The sequence below is a fragment of the Anser brachyrhynchus genome (genome assembly GCF_964034855.1).
Source record: "Anser brachyrhynchus genome assembly, chromosome: 9".
In the NCBI taxonomy this organism is placed as follows: domain Eukaryota; kingdom Metazoa; phylum Chordata; class Aves; order Anseriformes; family Anatidae; genus Anser; species Anser brachyrhynchus.
This window is the reverse complement of record NC_137703.1, coordinates 17119773-17140325: the sequence shown is the minus strand read 5'-3', so window position 1 is coordinate 17140325 and position 20553 is coordinate 17119773. Positions and strand designations below refer to the sequence as shown.

Genomic DNA, 20553 nt, shown 5'->3' with positions numbered 1-20553 from the left:
AAGAAATGAAGAAAAATAGGGGGGTGAGGGGATGCTATTGGGCTTCAATTCTATGGGTTAAATCATCCAAAAAACATCATGTATACATACTCACAGTCAACTCCACTGCTTGTAAGAGGTGTCCTGTGGTACAATATATGACTTACACACTCTGGCTCTGTGGAAACTACAGTAAGAGTGCAGCAAAAGAGTCCCTGTGACACTGTGTTCCTCCTGCCCCCTACACAGGCCTGTATTTCTTTGGACTGGTTGGAAGACTCCCATTAAGAATGATCTCTTCTAAATACCACAGAATATTTGCTATTATTATAATTGTTATAACTGGTTTAATTTTCTTCTGTAAATTGTGTAATATGGTTTTACTATATGATAATATATTTCGCATGTGTATAGTTTCATTTTCATTCACAGAATAGATCCTTACATGGGGATTTAATACATATGACATTAGCACTCAATGTCTCTTCCATCTGAATTTTATTTCCTGTTGTTTATTGCTGCTGTAAGACCATGGGTTTCATGCCTGCAAATCCAAGGCATGCAGAAGAAGCACTGGCTTCTAATTTCTCTATATGAAACATTCATAGTTCAGTCTTGTTAAAGAAGCATCTTCAAATGTCCTTTGATTTCAGAAACTAAGCACAAAGCATTCAACAACTGTTCATTGTGGCCTTTCACAGGGTAAAGAAAATAAGTGATTCAGTTCCATGTGGATTGTGTTCAGTATTACTCAGGACTACGGCGTCCTTGGTGAATGGTTTGTCATCTTCCTGAACTTCCCTGAAGGTCCTAACATTCAAGAATAATCATCTTTGATTTTAGCTTCTCCTGCAACAATTGTTGCTTCATTTTAAATAATTGATTTTTTTCTAAAAGCTACTCTTTAATAACGTTGTTTTAGAATATAACATAATATAAAATTTTTTATTGTTGTTGATGCTTTCAGAGGGAGATGAAGAAGATGAAGCTAACAAAATAGAAGCCTTACATAAGAGAAGAAACCTCTTGGCTGCCTTCAGCAAGCTGATAATTTATGACATTGTAGACATGCATGCAGCGGCTGATATCTTCAAACACTATATGAAGGTACAGCTCTGTGTATTCTCCCCCTCCTAAGTGAACACAGATTGTTGTGTCAGGTCAATTGTTTTACTCCCTTCCAGTGCAGTAATTAAAGATTGAACACTTGAAAGCTTTTCCAGCCTTATTTGATTTCTGTACTAGTTTTTCCTTTTTAAATTATACCTGTCTCTGAGAAGCGGTAAGCTCGGAATTTGCCTTCCTACACAGCAGGAGTGCCTTGTTAAAGGCAGCATCAAAAGTTGGTCCTACACGGTGCCAAGTATTTTCAGAGAGACTTACCTTTGCAGAGAATTTCTTATCCTGCTCCTCAAAGGTGTTCCTAGAATCCACAACAACAGTTGTTTGTTCAATGTCATATTTCACTGGGAGTCTCTCAATCTTGGCCAGAACAAGGAAGCAGATTTTTTTATTTTTTTTTCTGTGGGAAAATATCATTTTAAACAGGAAAGCAGTAAAAAAGCTTGGTGTTGTAAGTGGGTCTGCAGTACCTGAATGTTTTATCAACTATTAACATAGGGTGTTTCCATGCAATATTGAGGCCCAATGAAATTCAGAAAGACTTGCTGTTCAGCTGCCACTTTACCCTGTACTTGCAATTTACCTACCAGAAGACATGTACGTTAGCACTCCTTACACTACCAAGCTATATACTATAAAGCCCCTCAGTATATGGCAGATTGACAGGTGTACCCCACCTGTCTCTCTGTAAGAGATCAGTCATCACAAAGAAGACAGAGCAGCGGTTTCAAGCTGTATTTGAAATTGTTTTTTGGTCTTTTTTTTAAAAAAAAAAAGTTACCTGTTCAAGACAAGAACTGCAAGTAATCTTTCTATAAGAAAAGCTGTGAAAAATTATATGGGTTTCAATTTTAAAAGGATTTTTCCCCACATTTTTTCCTAGTACTACAATGACTATGGAGATATCATTAAGGAAACCTTGAGCAAAACAAGGCAAATTGATAAAATCCAGTGTGCAAAGACACTCATTCTCAGTTTGCAACAGGTAAGAATATTGATTTTTATTAGAAGTCCTTCATTGCAACAACTACTGGACAGGATTTTTCTCTGGTGCCCTTTACATGCCTTTACAAGCAAAAAAAATACGCTTTTGTTAAGAGACTATCTTGCTCCTCAGTTCAAATTATCACCACTGCTTTGTCTCTTTAACCTCTGTATTCTTAAGACAACAATAGGCAAAGTTTTGCCAGATTAAAATGGAAGAAAGGGAGAAAAAAGCCTTGATGGCAGTTTGGTCCAAGCTGATTCATAGTGTTTGTTTACTGGTACCTATCAAACAAGAAGAATTAGGATGACTAATAATTAACTAATATGACTAATGATGACTAGGATGACTAATAACTAACTAATAAAAATCCTCATAATTAGCTGGAAGTAATGCCTCTTTCTATTTTGTCTAAATATTGATTGATTTTTCAAACTTTGAGATATTTATTTTAAGTCTTTCAGTATTATTAAGCACTTTTTTTTCCTCTGAACAGTTTACTTTATATCAACCATAAACTCTTAGTTTGATATGAAAGCCATCATTGTTCTGCTGGCAGCACAAAGTGTCTGTTTCACTAAATACTGTTTCGGCACTGGCAATTCCAGCTATATCCATTATGTAGAGAAATTTCTTACATAAGTTAGATATTTTCAAATTGGCTGGGCCTTCCAAAATTCATTCCAGAGTACAAAGGGATTTCCTATAACAATCTGAAAGCTGAGTGAGATCTGTGAAAATGTGAGAAAAATAGAAGAAATTCCAGAAGAATTAGAAGAATTGACACTGGCAAGTGTCAAATTAGTTCCTGTCAGAACTTGGAGAGAAGAAGAAGCCAGGTGCCATACCTGTCAACTGTGTACAGCCTAATACCATGTCATGAAAAAAATATATATTAGACAAGCTATTGGCAAGTTTCTAAGTGATAGGTAGCAGCCAGTATCAATTTGTCAAGGAGAAATCATGTAAAATTGAGCAGCTTTCATTAATTATATGGTAATAGAGCCTGTGGATAGGAGAGGAGTATATTTAATGCAATTTGATTTAATATTGTTGTTGACACAGTCTCCTTTGTTAGTGTCATTAGCAAGTTAGGAAAATGTGGTCTAAATGGCAGTAACATAAGAAGATACAGAAGTAATTGGAAAATTACTGAGTAAATCATTATTGTGCTGAAATGGCATTACCAAGCAAGCTTTGAAGGCATTTACCCTGTAATGCTGTTCAGATATTCATTGTCTTGCATGATGGAATAGAAAATTTGGTTCCTAAATTCCTAGATGATACTGATCTGATGGGTGGTGCAAGTACTTTAGAAAGCAGCATAAGAATGCAAAATCATCTTGATGAGTTCAGAAAACAATAGATACAATTCAATGAAGTTATGTGCAAAATGCTGCTTAGGAGTTATTTTCCACACAAGTACAAGGTGGGGGACAGTTGGTGAGTATCAATTACACAGAAGAAGGTCTGGGAACTGAAGTGGATTAGAAAATGAATGTAAGTGAACTCTGTTAGATTTTTGTTTAAAAAGTTGTTATAATGTCCATTCATAGCCCTAACAGGTTAAGAATAAAAGTCTTTGTCAAAAAATGTGTTTTCTAGCTCACAGTTTTTAACAACTGAATTCTTTCTCTAGCTGTTCAATGAGCTTGTTCAGGAGCAAGGTCCTAATTTGGACAGGACATCTGCCCATGTTAGTGGAATTAAGGAATTGGCCCGTCGGTTTGCACTCACTTTTGGCTTGGATCAGATCAAGACAAGAGAGGCTGTGGCCACACTACACAAGTGAGTGGTGGTAAATAAACTAGATTTTTACATTACGTCATACTAGAAGTTTTGCTCAATATACATCTTCTACAGGGACATAATCTTAACCTGGTCCTGGAATAATGATTTATTTCTTCTAATTTAGGTAGAAAAAATAATGGGGGGTAAACACATATCTATGTATGTAAGAAAGGAAGAAAAACTAGCTGCTGCCTATTTATTTGTGTGATTGGAACGACCATATTTATCTATCTCAGGTAAAACCTTAGCTATCATACACAGTTGTGTGGACTGTATCTAACAAGTGTAGATAGCTCTTTGTAACACAACACTGTGGATTCTGTGTGCACCTAGAGTTTTTATAAAAAGATACTCCAAAAATATTTTGTGCTCTAATTTTTTTTTTAAGCGGATTGAGGCTTTTTATGTAACTAGTGTGTAGGAAAGCATAGAAAGGTGTTTCTAAATTTAAATTATGACAGCCACATGCCATAAAAAAGTTAAAATATTAACGTTTGCTGTCTCAGAGTGTTTAGACTAAGACTAGCAAAGCAATGATCAGGACTTTGTATCTGAAAGGATGCAAATAATAGAACAAATATGACCAGGAAAAAAATGTGAGTGATACAGAGGTTTGGAGGAGATGAAGAAAAAATAAGTCCTATATGAAGATGGATATCAGAAGAATTGTACCTGCTAGTTTACACGTCCCTCCTAAGTCTGGACAGAAACCCCAGATTCTCCTTCTTACCCATCTTAAGCTTTCAGCAGATATCTGGGGAACTCTTGGAGAGTTGTAATGTTTGTCCAAACAAAAGGTGACGTCTTAGCACTACTCCTTTAGTCCAAATGGCACCAGTGTAGGTGTTGAGTGTGACCGTTCCAGTCACATTGCTAAATAGTGTGTCATACTGCTGATGGGAAAAGTGTGAGATATTTCATACTAAAAAGTAATGTGAATTCCTTCACATCTCAAGTTAAGCATGCTGTTGTTTTGTTTTGAAGACGACATCTTTTTTATTCTGATTGGTTAATTATGACAGTTATTTATCCTCATGATGTATATGTAAGGCGATACGCATTTTCTGTCACGCTCAGTCCCCACCGTCATTTTTTGCTGCTTCCTTAAGCATCCAGGTCTGAGGCCATCTGCAGCAGTTTTTTTCTAAAGTAGTTCTCAGTGTGAGGAAGCAGCTTCTTCCCACACTGTCATCGGTCCCTGGTCATGTCATCAGTACTAGTGAAGACTTCCAGTGAAAAAACACATAGATTCTGAAAGAGTCTTTTGATGGTCTGTCCTATCTCAGTACCCTCAGCCTTGCATGCCCCCTAACTTCTCATGGTACTGAGAACAACTGGCCCATGTTGTCAGTCCTTTTCCAGAATTCAGGGGGAATGTTGTAATACACAGTGAACCTGGATCCCTCTGAAAAGAAAAAAGTTCCTTTAGCTGTAATAAATGGTTCAAAGTGACTGAAACTGAGGGTGAGTAATGAAGATAAAGGAAAATAGATGTAATCACCAGGCCGAGTCTTGTCCACTTTGTCAAGTACCTTTTTGGGCATCCTTTATGCTATTGTCAAGGCTTTTTTCATAGCGTAAATACCTTTGTTCTGACAAGAGAACCTTTCAGCAAGCAGACTATGAGAGGGCATGTGAGCAAACTAGGATGGCACAACATCTATTTCTCTGCCATGGTCACTGCAATACAATTGCTAGGAGAACCAGAGCTGCAGATACACCATGCATGTCCCTGAGAAAGGTCCCCATTCCTGGCATCTCAGCAATGTTGCCATCCTGGCTGTCACACCTCGAGCTAGAGTTCTCGCTGTTTGTGTAAAGGCATCTGAGACCAAGTCCTAGGCGAAGGTCTTGTGACTATAGTTTCAAGATGTGTGAATGTAATTGAGTGAGCATTTTTAGGCTCAAATTTACCAGTACCAACAGTTTTTTTAAGATTTATAGTCATTCTGTGCTTCCCATCCACTCTCTCCTGCACTCCTTTCTGGAGTGCAGGACCTGAAAGGAAATCAATATGCTGCTAGACACTTAACTGTGAGAAGGAAAAGAGAGGTCCAGACATGCATTTGCCTTTATTGGGTAATGTGAAAATAAATTGTTTTATTTAATCTTAAATGATAAAGCAAAGATAAGGGATGGATCAGTGTACCGGTAAGTAAATTCTCTTCTCTGACTCTTGACACATAAGTTTTATCTTGTTATTTCTGATATCTTGTACAAGCTTCTGCTTCATGCAAAAACAAGAAAGAGCCAACTGGCCATTCCAGCTTAAGGCAGTGGCTTTCAGCACCTGCCAAGTTTCTTACATTTTGATAAGTTCTTTCTAACCAGGCAACTGGCAATACCTTGTCTGAGTTTGAGTCCTCCTAAATTCAGAGGGAGCATTTGATTCCCCTTATATCCAAAAGCTGCTGTTTGCTAGTAATGAAAAAAAAAAAAGTTAGAAAAAGTTAGGATTATCACAGTTTGGATTTGGGGCAGTATTTGGAGGTGATGGGCTGACTTTTTTTATGTTCTAACAAACATCTGAAAATTTTGAAACTTCTTTACTGTAGAGATGGAATAGAGTTTGCCTTCAAATATCAGAATCAAAAAGGACAAGACTATCCACCTCCTAACCTTGCATTCCTTGAAGTGCTTAGTGAATTTTCTTCTAAACTGCTGCGACAGGACAAAAAGACTGTGTAAGTAATAGTCTTGCTTTCTTCTGTGGGTTTTGCTGAGTTGTGTTAATCAGTGTAGTGTGTTTAAACTCTCTGCTTTGACGTTTTCATTATCTAATGGGGGTTATAGGAAGTCCCAGTGAGACTTTTCACATACTTATTCATTGATTTGTATTTTAAAGTAATAAAAATAAATGAGAAAAGGAGAATCAAATCCATTGATTATTAGGTGAGCTCGAGACCTTACAAAACAATGTTCCTTAAAATTTCCCATGGGGCACTGAAAATAAAAAAGAAAAAATTTACAGGATAGCAGAAAAAGGAATGAACTGTTAGTAGCACAGGAAATTTACAGGCCTGTAAACATTGCAGTAACATCTCTTTCTGTTAGATATTTATACAAAATATAAGCATTTATTTTTGTTTATTTTAATATATTGAGTTAAAGCGGGCAATAAAACATCATCAAGGTTTCTGTTACTGGCACAACAGCATAGAAAGACAGGGTGAGAAACAGCACTATTGTTAGTTGGGACAGAGCAAGGTGATAGAGATCTCAGGGGCTAAAACACGCAGCCTGAATTTGGTATGCCAGGCAATGACTGCAGATGAAATACTGAAAATGAAATAAATCAGGTATTGTTGATAAGAACTGAATAAACAGAAGGAAATACTGAGCAACATTTGAAACTAGGTAGCTTTGAAACTAGGGTAGCTTTGGATATTAAAAGAATTGGTGAAAACTGCATTAGTGAAAGCAAGTTCAAAGTAAAAATGTGTTGTCAGCAGAGATTACAGCCTATGTTCCTAATATGTTCTGTAACAAATAGCCAGGATTTGGCTGCAGCATAGAAGTAGTAAGGGAAAAAGGAAGAGTGTAGTCAAACATCATCCTAGCACTATGTGCCCAGTGCAGAACCAAGTTCTTTGAAGAGTTTTATAACCATTTAAAAATATACTTGCCAGATCTTCTCATTTATGGTTGTAACTATTTCTCCACTTGATTTTCTGACCACATAGAACTAGCTGAACTGGCTCTTCCTGTCAAGCGTTTCAGTAGTTTTTCTGTCAAGATATTTGTTTTAAAGGACCTTTCTATTGGGGTTAATAATTATGAATTTTATAGCTCTAGGCTTGTTCTGTGTTACAAAATTGCATCTTGGTTAACTTTGTGTAAATTTTAATGTATAAACACTTGAACCAATTTATTTAATTGTATAAGTAATTTGTCAAATCAGCAAACACAGTACAAGAAGTGGTTGAACCAGCTTGAGAATGAGATGATCTAGCTGGGCTAGCTTGGCACTTGGTTTTTCAGTCTGCCCTTCATTGTGTATAGCCTTGAATTTTGTCACCCTCTGTTTTCTTCTTCAGGACAGGACTTACGGGTACAAGGATTTTACAGCTTCCTTTCTAGACAAAGCATAGGTTATCCTGCATCTGTTAGCTTAAGTGTCATTAGCCTGATTCCAGCTGAATTTATTGAAGCTTACTCTTCCTGCACAGTCATCATCCCTTCCACAAGTTTCTCCGGTGTCTAAAGTCTGAATCTGTATTATGTGTACACAGTGTGCATGACAGCTTTATTAGACCTGATCCTTTGCATGAAATTCAGTGTTTCAAGGAGTCTTGTTCCTTAGCATTCCGCATTACCATTTAATTTTTTTGTTATGTTTTTGTCAGGACTGCAAAGATTGCTGAGTTGGAAACCATTTCTCCTGATTTTATCTGACTTTCTTGTAGTCATCTGTATCTGAGCTATTTATTTTAGCTGCATTTTGAAAATTAATGGAAAAAAAAACAGGACATGATTTATTAGATCTGTTCTAAATTACTGTTTTAAGATGAGTTCAGACATGCTCTAGATTCCATTGGCTGTTGTAGCTATGAGTAGAGTCAAGATTACTTCCTTTCATGCAAATATGGTTTTTTGGAGATCTCTGCGTTCCTTCCCTTGAGAGATCTGTCATGTTCGCACCCATCAGGCAATGGGTGCGTTGCCCATAGTGCTTCGCTGACAGTTCGCTCTCAGCTATGCTCTGGATAGTTGATTTGCCCTTCTCTGTAGAATGACTCCTCCAATCCAGAGGGACCTCGCCCCCTCCCTGCAAAGGGGTAGCCTACGACCAGGAAGGTACATGACCACCATCTGGTGGAGAAGTCCTGTGTACGGGATCATTTACCTCCCTCCCTGGCTTGATCTCCTTCTGCCAAGTGACTGTACTTAAGCTCAGCAATGGGCTGTTATTCTGGAGGGAAAAGTGCTCTAGAATAACCCTGCAAGTCTCACCAGCATATCCGCCAGTCTTCCAGAAGCCCTCCAGCTTGCCTCCCCTACTTAAAACAAACAAACAAAACAAATTATCTACTCAATATGTCTGCATGTGCCATCTGCCCTTGGTGCAAAATACCATTCCTGTCACAGTTCAGCAAACACTACTCTCTGGCTAAGCTTCTACTTCCTTCCTGGTTTATTGCGTTATTGTTAGTTATTTGGGGGGAGAAATGGGAGATTTTTTCATTTTGGGGGTGAGGCAGTAATATTGGTTTAATTTAGTTTTGCTGTCTGATTTATTTATATGACTAATTCTTTTATATGTAACCCCCAGAATTAGTGATAGCCATTTATAGATTTATTCAAATCTATGGATATATTATAAACTATGCATTTAAGGTGCCAGGAGCTTATACTTGTCAGGAAAAGACTTTACTAACACAGTTACAAACATGCAGGGCAGATAAAGGCAAGGAAATCCACAGGAATTAATCTAAGATGGTACAGAGGTGAAATGCCTGTGGAGAAGTTTGTTTCTCTCCAGTAGACAGTTTAGACTAGACAACTGACTGCTGGAGCCTCAGCACATGTTCTTACCGCCACAAGTGTGGAGTTCCTAACCTGGCTGAAGCTGGTAAGAACTGCTGATACAACGCTCCTCTAAAATGGTGAGCAAAAGTTGTCTCAGGTTTGGCATCAAATAAGTAGAGAACAACCAAGTGGTATATTTTGTCTTTCTTTACAGTTTGGGCATAACCTCTGCACTCCGGTTGTGTGAATATAAATTGGTTGCAGGAAAACATCTTAAGTTTCAAGGCAGTTCTGCAGATAAGTTCTGTGAAATCAGGAGGCACTCACATGTTGTGCTGTTCAGTACTGTGAGAGAGAGAGCAAATAAACCAAGAATTTCCTATTCATTCCAAGGTTTGGATATTACTGGCTGTATACATGAAAAGGGCAAGCAGTCACAATATTGAATAAAACAGACAGAAAAATGTCAGTTTCTTGAGTAAAGTGATCCTATTCACCGAATCAAAACAAAATCCCATTTAAAAAAATGGATGTGTTTGTTACCCAGGCATATATAGTGTGGCTCCTTGTCCTATTCTTTCACCTAGACTGTGCAAGAAGTTTGAGCCTGCCATGAGCTTAACAGAGCAAAAGGGGGATGAAGAATTTATTTCCTTACTGAATTTGTGGGTTTGACACTCAAGTGATGATAACCTGGCAATGTGGTGTTGAATGAGATTGTGATCAAGGCGTACATTGTCATATATTTGTTGAAAAGACAGAAGTAATGTTGAAGTACCTTGAGTTCAGTTGCCTAACTTCTGAATGCTTGGTTCTGTAGCTTGAAACTCATTAGAATCATTTTATGTGGATTTGCTTGCTCATTTTATGGACCATCTTAACTAAACGATTGTTGAAAAAAGAAAGCAATTCAAATGCCCTCCAGGCCATATACAAAAATAAAGTTGTTTGGTTCCTCTGATAAATTAATCAGTGTTTTGGACTTCTCCATAGCAAAGGAACAGATCTTCAATATTTTAAATGAAAAATAACTGCTTGCATTTAAGGAAACCATTTGTTTCCTGTTACAAGATGCAAAAGAATCTAAAAGTCTTCACAATAGTGGTTCTAATTCAGTCTGTCTGCTGACACAGTAGCAATATATAGAAGTGGCTTCCTTGCTGTGCAAAACAGAGAAGGAATTCAAGTAAAGCATGCTGTGAATGATTGCAGACAAATGTGGGAGGAAGATGTCAGGGAGAGAACGTTTTGTATTGTTTATCTGAGTAACCTGTACACAATTAACTATGTTCCTTTGTTTTGAGGGAATTACGTGAATTCTTAATCAGTTAAAGGTACAGTGCCTTATCAACGTATGTTATTAAATTAAAATAAGGAAACACCATGTGGGATTTCTGTTAAGTTGTCAACAATATGAAGAGGCCTTGCAGATTAATTACAGGGAAAGCAACATGCTGAGCCTCTGCACTCATTGTCTTCTATTTTCAGTCACTCCTACTTAGAGAAGTTTCTGACAGAACAGATGATGGAAAGAAGAGAAGATGTATGGCTTCCACTGATTTCCTATAGAAACTCACTAGTTACGGGTGGCGAAGATGACAGAATGTCTGTTAACAGTGGAAGCAGCAGCAGCAAAGCCTCTTCAGTGAGAAATAAGAAAGGGCGACCACCGCTACACAAAAAGAGAGTAGAAGGTTTGTATGGTTTATATTGCCTACTTGAGGTATTTCTCATTTTGTACATACATTACAGCTTTCCTTATACTTTGTACGTAGAAATAACAAGACACTTGTTCTGCAAGCTTAAACACTTCCTTATGAGAAATGCCATCACAAGTCCTTATTCCTGCTTGTCCACACTAAGATTTGCTGATTGAGATCTACTGAAAGCTTTTATTGAAGTTGGAAACAGGAGGTGATTGTAGAGCTACCTGTTCTACACCTTTCTCAGTCATGGATTCTTGTTTTTTCTACTCACAGATTCTTGTTTTTTCTACCTGTGTTTCAGCCTGGAGCAGCTGTTAATAGGGTGTTAGAGCAAGGCCAAGGCAGAAATTCAGATACAGATCACTATTTTTGTAGGACCATTGGAGTATGCTAAAAAGATGCATGTTTTTGTTCAAAATGATATCAATACACAGTGTTTGTATTTACTCTTTCTGTGACTTGAGGAGTGTTAATCAGGAATTTGGCTATGATATCCAATTTTTTTACAAGATTGCATCTGTTCCTGGTTAGTCTGCATGAAATCGCAGGATGTAGTGCACATTTATGTGAATATATGTTTACTGTTTCAGTAGAGTAGGTGTAAGTGGGATCTTTAAACTTCAGAGATTTTTCCAAGGTTGGAATCTACTGTAGTAACCCCTCAGTGAAGAATCTAAAGCCAATTCTCCTGAATATACAGCCATTTACCAAAATACTCCAGACTTCAAAAGTTGGTCTGTGTGCACTCCTACAATCAGGTCCATTCTCTCCCCTACAGCTTATGCTGAGCAGTACATGAGATATGTCTTTCAGTTTCTAACAGCCAACCTGGAGTCTAGGTAAATAAAGCACTGCAGGTAAATAAAGCACTGCTTGCTTCAAACGTCATTTTGCTTCCTGCAGGTTGCCATATTTTTCACAGAATTCAACTGCTGAAGATTTTTTCTTTCTTCGTGTTATTATTTTCATTATTCTACCGATATCCTTATTTTTCCTGGAAAGTGTAGTAATATCCTTGCTTCCCTATAAGGCAAGTCTTAGGCTTAGGCTTTATGACATTGTTTGCTCCACCTCTTTTCGTGCCCTCTTCTTTCAGTGATCAGTAGGAGAGTTTATTTGCAACGCTTTCCTTTTGACTATCACCTTTCCTTGCAACAGCTGTGGTCCTGAATTTTTCACCAACATCACTGACTTAAAATAATGGAGGCCCAAATCCATGGTTATTCAGCTGTTTGTTCAGTTCCTGAAAAATCTGAATGTACAGCAGTTTCCAATGAGACTATGCCAAGACTTTTTGTGGGTCTGACAGGATTCTGACATCTACAGAGTATATGAGGGTCTGCTTACATCTTATCAGCACTGTGTTGTCAGAAGACAGCAAGGTTTTATCTTACCTTAGACAATGTTCCAGTGTCACTGTTCACTATAGTAACCTGAAATTCCCCCATTAGTAATTGGTGGCCAGAGAGAAGACAGATAAACACTGCCTCTCCTGGAGTGCTCATGTGGGTGGGATATGTGCATGTCCTCTGAGCACTGTAAATACAGTTCTGGGTTACAGTATGACATTTAAGAATAACATGTTTTGAAGAACACCACTTAGGAAGTGATTCCCTTCTCCATTCTTCTGTGTGAAACCTAATAGACCTTAAATTCACAGATCTCTATGCAGACCTTTATTACTCATAAAAGCTTTTCTGTACAACCTCAGCATATAGGTTCAGGGAGGATGCAAGGGGTTTATTTTGTGTGTACAAACAATGAGCTCATGAAATAATCAGAGATGTAATCCTCTTCTTAGAAATAGGTATTTACTGTTTGCTGGTCTGTAGAACTTGAGCTATGAAGAACCAGTCTTATGAACAGCTGGATGCCTACAAATTACTTAATGGTCTGTACACAGCATGTACACGGGTCTTTGTTTTATTTTTTCTTTACATATTTTTATAACCCTTCCAAAAGTCCTACCTTTAATTTTTATTTGGCATTAAAATCACAAATGTGGACCTCTCTTTGAATCCTGCTAAGATTAAAAAGAAAAAAAAATCCATTCTAAAGGAACTAAAGCAGAGATATGGTCACTGCAGAAACTATCGTAGTATCAAAGAACCAGAGCTAGAACCCCTGGTTCCTTTCACCTAAATCCAGTGTCTTGGGTTCAGCAGACTATCCAGGTTGGAGAACGTTCCCTGTTGTTACTGAAAGTCAATCTGCTCCCTGTATTAGACAGTTCTGACATTTCTTCACAATGCCTTAAGAAAGTGAAACATGAATAGGATTTTTAAAAAATAGCGTTATGAAATGTAAATTCAAGGACAAATAGGCAACTTTTAGACAACTTTTAAGCCTAAAGGGTAGTAAAAGGTATAGAAAAAAATGAAAAGATCCGTTGAGATCCCCACCTGCTTTCTCACTACATATTTCTTCCTGTTAGTAAATCTGTGATCTTGTCTTTTCCTCTCCTGTAATCTTGTCTTTCACTTGCTCCAGCAACTTCTGCATGTCTCTTGCCTACACACTTGTCTGCTCTCTCAAGTGCTCCTCTCCTCCTCAAGCCCCCCACTCTCCCCTCTTGTTTGCTCCCTTCTCAATATGAGCACAGCATCCCATTTACACCTTCAGTCACCTTCCCACTTCCATTTCTCCCATCTGCTCTAAACTCTAAATATACTATCTGAAATCATAGTTCAGAGTTCACACCAGCCAGACCACTCCTTATTTTAAATGTCCCCTCTGTACTTCACTGAAATGGTTCTTACTGAGTTTTCTAACCGTCTATGCTGACCAGATTTGGTGTTTTATCCTCCACCCTCATTTTAGTGTTTCACTATGTCATTTGCTTTATGCATATGAGATTCATGGTCTTATATTTAAATTACCAGCTCAATACTTGGGAATTATCTCTGTTAAATGTGTGCAAGACACCTGACAGTTTAGGCAGTGCTGGAATGCAATATTTGTTTGCAATGTTTTTTGTTTTGTTTTGTTAAATATTTCTACTTTGAATAGTTATTATTCCTGAGAATAACTAGTAGTAATCCTTCCTTAAAATAACACAAAATTTATCATTTTGAGTATTTATCCAGTTGATCTCTTAAAGGCACGCTATTTCAATAGATACTAAACTATTGAAAACATAAATTTGCAAAAGGTGTTGACACTAAAATGAACTGTATTGAAGTGTGTCAGTAGATGGAAGGCTTTAATTACTAACGTAAGGTTCAGTGAGTTTGCTGGAGGGATGCTAAAGGCAGTAATACTGCACTGCTTATTATCACAAATGGATCAGTAATTTTAAACGTTTCTTTCCTAGATGAGAGTCTAGAAGGCTCATGGCTGAACAGGAATGAAAACATACATACTCCAGGGACACTGCAAGCACCACAGCTCACCTCAACTGTCTTGAGAGAGAACACTAGACAAATGGGAGAGCAGATCCAGGAGCACGAGTCAGAGCAGGGATCTGAACAAGATTTTTTACACAAGTAAGTGTTGGAACATCCCTACCAAACAGAGTGACAGCCAGGCAAAGGAGTTGCCTGTTACTTATACAGATAATCTGTGGTTCCATAGACACTGTTTATTTGCAAAAACAGCTGGAAAGGTCTTGGCTATAGCTTAACGATACTTTTATTATTTTAAATTCCCAGGAAAAATATGTTGTAATGAAATCAGGGTAGAAATTATTTATGTTAAAACTATCTCAGACCATATCCACTTGATTATGGTTAAATCTTTGTAGTGTTTGTGGCCCCAGGCTGGATTGAACTGTTTCTTTAAAGACCTGTTAGATTTTCTCTTTTCTTTCCTTCTGCCCTTGTACGGTTAAGGTTCTCCAGACATCTTAACTGATTTCTTGTAAATTAACCCTTCAGTCCAATTCTAGCTGCTGAATTAGTCATTTCCATTTCTGGGCAATTTTGCAGGCAGTTTTATTTTGCCCTAAATCATGTATACATTTTTGTCAGTCAACTCCATTTAAATCCATTTAGAGGGGAAAAATGGTGATGGTTATCTGTCAGTAGTTCATTTAAGAACAAAGACGACTTCAGAGAATGCTATTATTGCTAATTCTATTAATTTAAAGATAAAAGTAGTAACTGGTTTGGAGACTATTTTTATAACTTTTATAGCTAACTTTACTGATCTGGTTTATCTGTATAAAAGAGCGGTATTATGCTGGCCAGATAAGTCAGGTTTCTACCAATGTAGTGTATAATAACCTGGCCATGGTTTTCCTCTAACTTCTGTCCACCATGTTTTTCTTGATACGTATTTGCCAGCTTCCCAGTTCTTCCCAAATGTGCACTCACCCTGCTGTATCCTAAGTTGTACTGCTTCATCCTGCATTCTCTAATCACAGAATTTTTTTAATAGAAATAATTATTAACAATGGTCATTATGCCTTGGGAACGTTAAATATTCTCCGGTCTCAAATGTCAGTGGTGTACATATACCACCCTGTTGTACATACAAGCTTTAAAGCTTGTGGCCATAGGTGCTCGTAAAATCTGAGCAACATCTAAAGAAATGTCCTCTCAAAGGCACAGCCTGTTCTCCCTTAGCTGTGTGTGCAACGTGCGCAGGCAGCAGCAGCACAACAGATGAAGCCCTGATATGATCCGTGAGTCAGTGCTCACCACAAGAGATACTTACAGCTCAGCTGGCTACAAATAACTCTTTATTTTTGGAGCACTTATTTGTTGTTTCCATAAATGAGTTGAGCCACCTTTCTTTCCCCATACTAACCGTGTGACCACCACAAGACGGAGTGAGGTAGGGTGGAAGGATTTCTGGGCTGCTTCACGCTGCAGCAGGGACTTGCGTGGTCCTGTGCGAAGGACATGGGCTCAAGTTTTCCCAGCTGGTGCTCCCTGGAAGGAACAAGGGTTGGCACATAAAGGTGTGAGTGCAAGGCAAGTGGGGGCATGGATTTTATTTTCTCACCTCTACAGTTCAGTCTGGCAGAAAACTCCAGCTGACCACAAAGAAAGCACAGCTGAGGAAGAACCCCTGTTAAGTCAGACCCATAGTATCTTTTCACCTTACTCCTACGGCACGTGTAATCTGGGTTCATGTCTCTTGCTTGCCTTCCTGCAGCCAAGGATTTGCCTCCCCAGATGTTGCCGTAACTTCTAGGTTATAAGGAAGACTTTGTGGCTCTCAATTTCTCCTTTTTTCTAATCTGCAGTAAAAACAAAAAAAAAATTGGTGAAGTGAGAGCCTTTTTCCTGACCCCCTCTAATCTAACCTTGGTGTGCTGCACACTAAGCTAAATCTCTCTCTGTGAATATTTAATCAGTTGGGGAAAGTGGGACAGCTTCCACTCACTCACTGTGTTTTACCCTTCTGAGCCTGATGAGCAGGAACTGCCCTAAGATGTGGGAGAACCTTATTTCTGGGCGGACGCTGAGCCACACTTTTCACTTGGGGCTTGAACCCCTGTTTCTCCTATCTCAGATGAATGCTGCAAGCAGAGTACTATTGAGCATCACTCTCCTCTGTTTTTTTCAAAGAGCTGGATTCCACTTGCAAGTTGACAGTGTGAACTAAAAAAATGGGGAGGAAGTGTTTCCTTTCAGCCTGGCTTTAGTTTGTTTTCCCCACACATCCTACAGGTCACCTTAGCTTCCCACTTAACATGCTGTCTCACATGAGTCCCAAGATACCTTATAGCTGGATCATGATGACCCTTGTAAACTGAGCCCAGGGATCCTGTGCATTCTCTAGGAAAAATCACTTAAAATTAGTTACACTTAACCTGTATATAGGCATCTAATGCCGCTTTTAAAATGATGGTTGAACTCAATGTGATCATGAATGTCTTTTCCAGCCTAAATGATTTTATGATTCTATGAAAAATGAGGGTCAAAAATGTGCTTACTGCAGTCTGAGATTACGTAATTAAAAATTGGTGTTGCTCTTGAACAGCTGCACTTATTTTCCTACTGTCTCTTTGTGCTGCAACACACAAAACACACCAAATATATTGCTGTCTACTGCTGGGTTGAGTTGGTGTTAAGTACAGTCTTTCAGCATTTACATGTGGGTAAGTTACTAGATGCTAAAGTTGATGGGGGCTAAATACTTAAAAGCAATTTGTTTTTCACTTTGTGTGACATTTTTGTCTTAAAATGCGTGTCAGTTATTAATTTGGATCTATTCTGACTCATATTTTGCCTGATCTGAGGCAGTGAAGTAGGATTTAATGAATTTTAGAAGCGCTCCCATTTCAGGTGCATGCCACATTAACGGATGAGTAATGTTAGCATTTTATGTAGCTGTTTTTATTACAACAATTAATGGATTTTTTTGTGCACATGCAGTGGGAGGAGACAAATTGCAGAAGGGAATCCGGAAGACTTGTACAATGATGGATGTGATTTAAATATCTTAATCTAAAACATACCCAGACACAAAACTTGAGGAGATATTGTCTAAACATAGCCAACTCAAAATTGTTAGTGTTCTCAGTCATAATGCTGCTTTATGTTTGTTAGTCCCCAGATGCAGATATCTTGGTTGGGCCAACAGAAGCTAGAAGATTTAAATCGAAAGGACAGGACAGGAATGAACTACATGAAAGGGAGAACTGGTGTAAGGCATGCAGTGTAAGTGTTCAGAGCACATTCATCTCCAGATCAGAATCATTTTAGATGACAAAGTTGCATTTAAATGTTACCTTTTCTGGGTTGTTGCTCGTAATTTCTGTGACATTTAACTCTTCTTAATAAAGGCAGAGTAACAGCTTTGTCATGTTGCGATGGATACAGGGCCATATGGCCCCTCTAGCCCGGTGTTCTTCCTCTAACCATGGCTGTGAGCAGGTGCCTAGTGAACAGGGCAAATGTGTGGAACAATCTTTCATAATTCTCTGCCAGCCTTCAACTATTTTGAGGCAGTTTCCATGAAGCACTGTCATGTCTATTAAGTAATTTGCAGTGAATTTTTCTTCTAAGTTGTTGTCCAGTCTTCACGTGAACCTGTTTAAGCTTCTTTTATCTACATCATCTTTTACCAAGGCGTCCCACTGGGACACACATGGGCGAATGCTGAAGCGTTCTGTTGTGCAAAGTGCTCCATGCTCTGGTGCTGATCTAATCAAGTCTTCCAGCACGTCAGTGCTTTTCAGGATGAGGGACAGAGTCTCTTGCAAGATCAAATCCTTATGGCATTAAAAACTGGTTTGGGATTCAGTGGTGGATTCCCAGGCATTTACCAGTGATATTGACAAACAGCGTTAACTCCTTTTTGTAAAAGGGCAAGCAAACACAGTGACGTTATTGCCTTTTTCTTGTTAAGGACAGTTGTAATTAGTGTTTATAATGATACTACACTGGACTTCCTGCTTTAGCCTCTGCAAGTGCTAGGTTTGTTTTTACATAAGATTTTCTTCAGGCTAATATTAAGAAAATATGCTGGCTTGATTCTTAATGTAAGATTTTATGTGAAGATATTAAGGGATAGGATTTGAGCCTTGTTCTTAATGAGAAAGTTCATGGTTGGGAAATTTATATGCTTGAAAATGACTTTTTCTTTCTCTTTATTTAATCAGACGAGGTCTAATGGAAGATGACGCTGAGCCCATCTTTGAAGATGTAATGATGTCTTCACGAGGTCAGCTAGAGGATATGAATGAGGAATTTGAGGACACAATGGTCATTGATCTGGTCAGTAAATCTTATTAATAGCAAGTTTAAGGTGGTTAAAAGATAATTTAAAAGGCATTTTTAAGTGTAAACAAAAATGTCCAAAATTTGAGCCTTATTTCTTGTTATCTGAGCATTAAAAAGTGAAAATTATCTGAATATTCCATGGAACCTAAAACTGCAGATTCAGGCCCAATTGATGTTTTTTCGTAGAAATACAAGAAGCAATGCTTAGCACTCTTCCTGATGTTCTAGATTCAGGCAGTAGCAACTGCCTGAAGCACTCTCATTCACCTTTAGCTTGTCACCCTATGAGAATTCGGTTGTGAATTATAGCGTATCAGTTATATCAGTGCAGATCACACCTCTCAGGTGAGTGCTAACGAAAGAGCTGAGCTGACTTGCTCTGCAGTCCGCCAAGTGCTAGATCCACTAAAGGGCAGAGGGAGTGCTGGTGGGGAAAAGAGGTGAGACCAGCGCACCCCATCTGATTGAACATCACACGAAGCTGCCTGCTCAGCATCATGGAGTGCAAAGGGATGGTCCAAAATCCAGTAACAGCTTTTGACTCAGGCTGTTGCTTGACATTATGAAGAGTTTAGAAATTTATAATCCAAAGATATCCTGGGTGGTGTTTCCTTCCCTATGCCATTGTCACAGGCATCATTAACTCTCTTGCTGACATAGGTCTTTATGAAACCTCACTGTGGTCACAGAGTTGTTTCTGTCCTCTAGTTCGTTTGTTTTCTGGGAGGTGGGGTGGATAGGGGATCCTTAATCATGGTGTCATCCAGTTCACAGCCACACAGAGTTATGCTGACACAGCAGAAGGGAGAGAAAGCTGTAGTGGATAGGCACTGAGGGAGTACCTTACGCTACTGGTATTGCTCCTAACTAGGTGGCATCATCAGATTGTAACTTTGGCTCTTTTCGTGGTAATGTGACTGACTACAGGCAGGATTGTGTTTGTAAAGACCATAACCTTACTAGCCTCTCTCTGCTGAATGAATACTTTTCTTGTAAAATGGGAAGGAGGATCAGTTTGCATTATACACTTCACTGGCTTTTATGCTTTCATATTTCTCCTTTAATATCCAAATTATAAGGCGTAGGTTATTTTAGGACTAGGCTATAATGTCTTGGAAAGAAAATGTAGGCAATAATTCAGTTGCTGAGATTATTACTAGCATTCAAATTATTATCAAGTAAGTAAAGATTGCCTTTAAGTGGCAATCCATGGAAAGGAAATGAAGGAATTGTTCAAGCCAGCGTAGGTCACATTTATTCTTAACATTTCTATGGCAGGACAACACAGGTCAGTCCTCAGAAATATTCTAACATCATAAGTACTGTTTAAAAAAATCCACTTTCTGACCATGTCAGAGCTGGAATTTCATCATAAATGTAAAAGCATAAAGCAGACAGTTTCTATGCAGTCTGGCACAGTCTTAACACAAGAACACGGTTAAGTCAGCAAGGGCCATAAGCTTTTAGTGGCCATAAGCTTTTAGTCCATTCCTTACCTAAAATGTGAATTTAAGAAGTACGCTCATGTGTCGGAGCCTATATTTGTATCTGAGCTTTTATGGAAATCCATGCATAGCTATTTTTTAAAGGAACAGGTAAAGATGTTAGTGCCTGTTAGCTGTAGAGCCACAGGAGTCCTTTATAGTCAGTTAACTGATCTCATGTACTAAAATGTCTGACTCACCTCCTTAGCCACCTTCAAGAAACCGACGAGAACGGGCTGAACTGAGGCCAGACTTCTTTGACTCCGCAGCTATCATTGAGGATGATTCAGTAAGACTTTACTAGTACTTGCTGTTTATCTGAGGTTCTTTTATGATAACTG

General features: G+C 38.4%; 1 protein-coding gene across 9 annotated transcripts in view; it reads left to right on the top strand.

The window, feature by feature from the left end:
- Positions 1 to 20553, top strand: part of STAG1 (STAG1 cohesin complex component) — a 185922-nt gene that overhangs the window by 163038 nt on the left and 2331 nt on the right. For 8 of the 9 annotated variants that reach the window (XM_080604104.1, XM_080604103.1, XM_080604102.1 and 5 more), the window contains 9 exons: positions 947 to 1086; positions 1985 to 2086; positions 3726 to 3874; positions 6433 to 6561; positions 10835 to 11040; positions 14366 to 14537; positions 17553 to 17663; positions 18608 to 18722; positions 20421 to 20501. In XM_080604104.1, coding sequence (XP_080460230.1) covers positions 947 to 1086; positions 1985 to 2086; positions 3726 to 3874; positions 6433 to 6561; positions 10835 to 11040; positions 14366 to 14537; positions 17553 to 17663; positions 18608 to 18722; positions 20421 to 20501 — 1205 coding nt within the window. The remainder of the gene's footprint in view (positions 1 to 946; positions 1087 to 1984; positions 2087 to 3725; positions 3875 to 6432; positions 6562 to 10834; positions 11041 to 14365; positions 14538 to 17552; positions 17664 to 18607; positions 18723 to 20420; positions 20502 to 20553) is intronic. The other variant, XM_080604107.1, reaches the window with a different exon arrangement.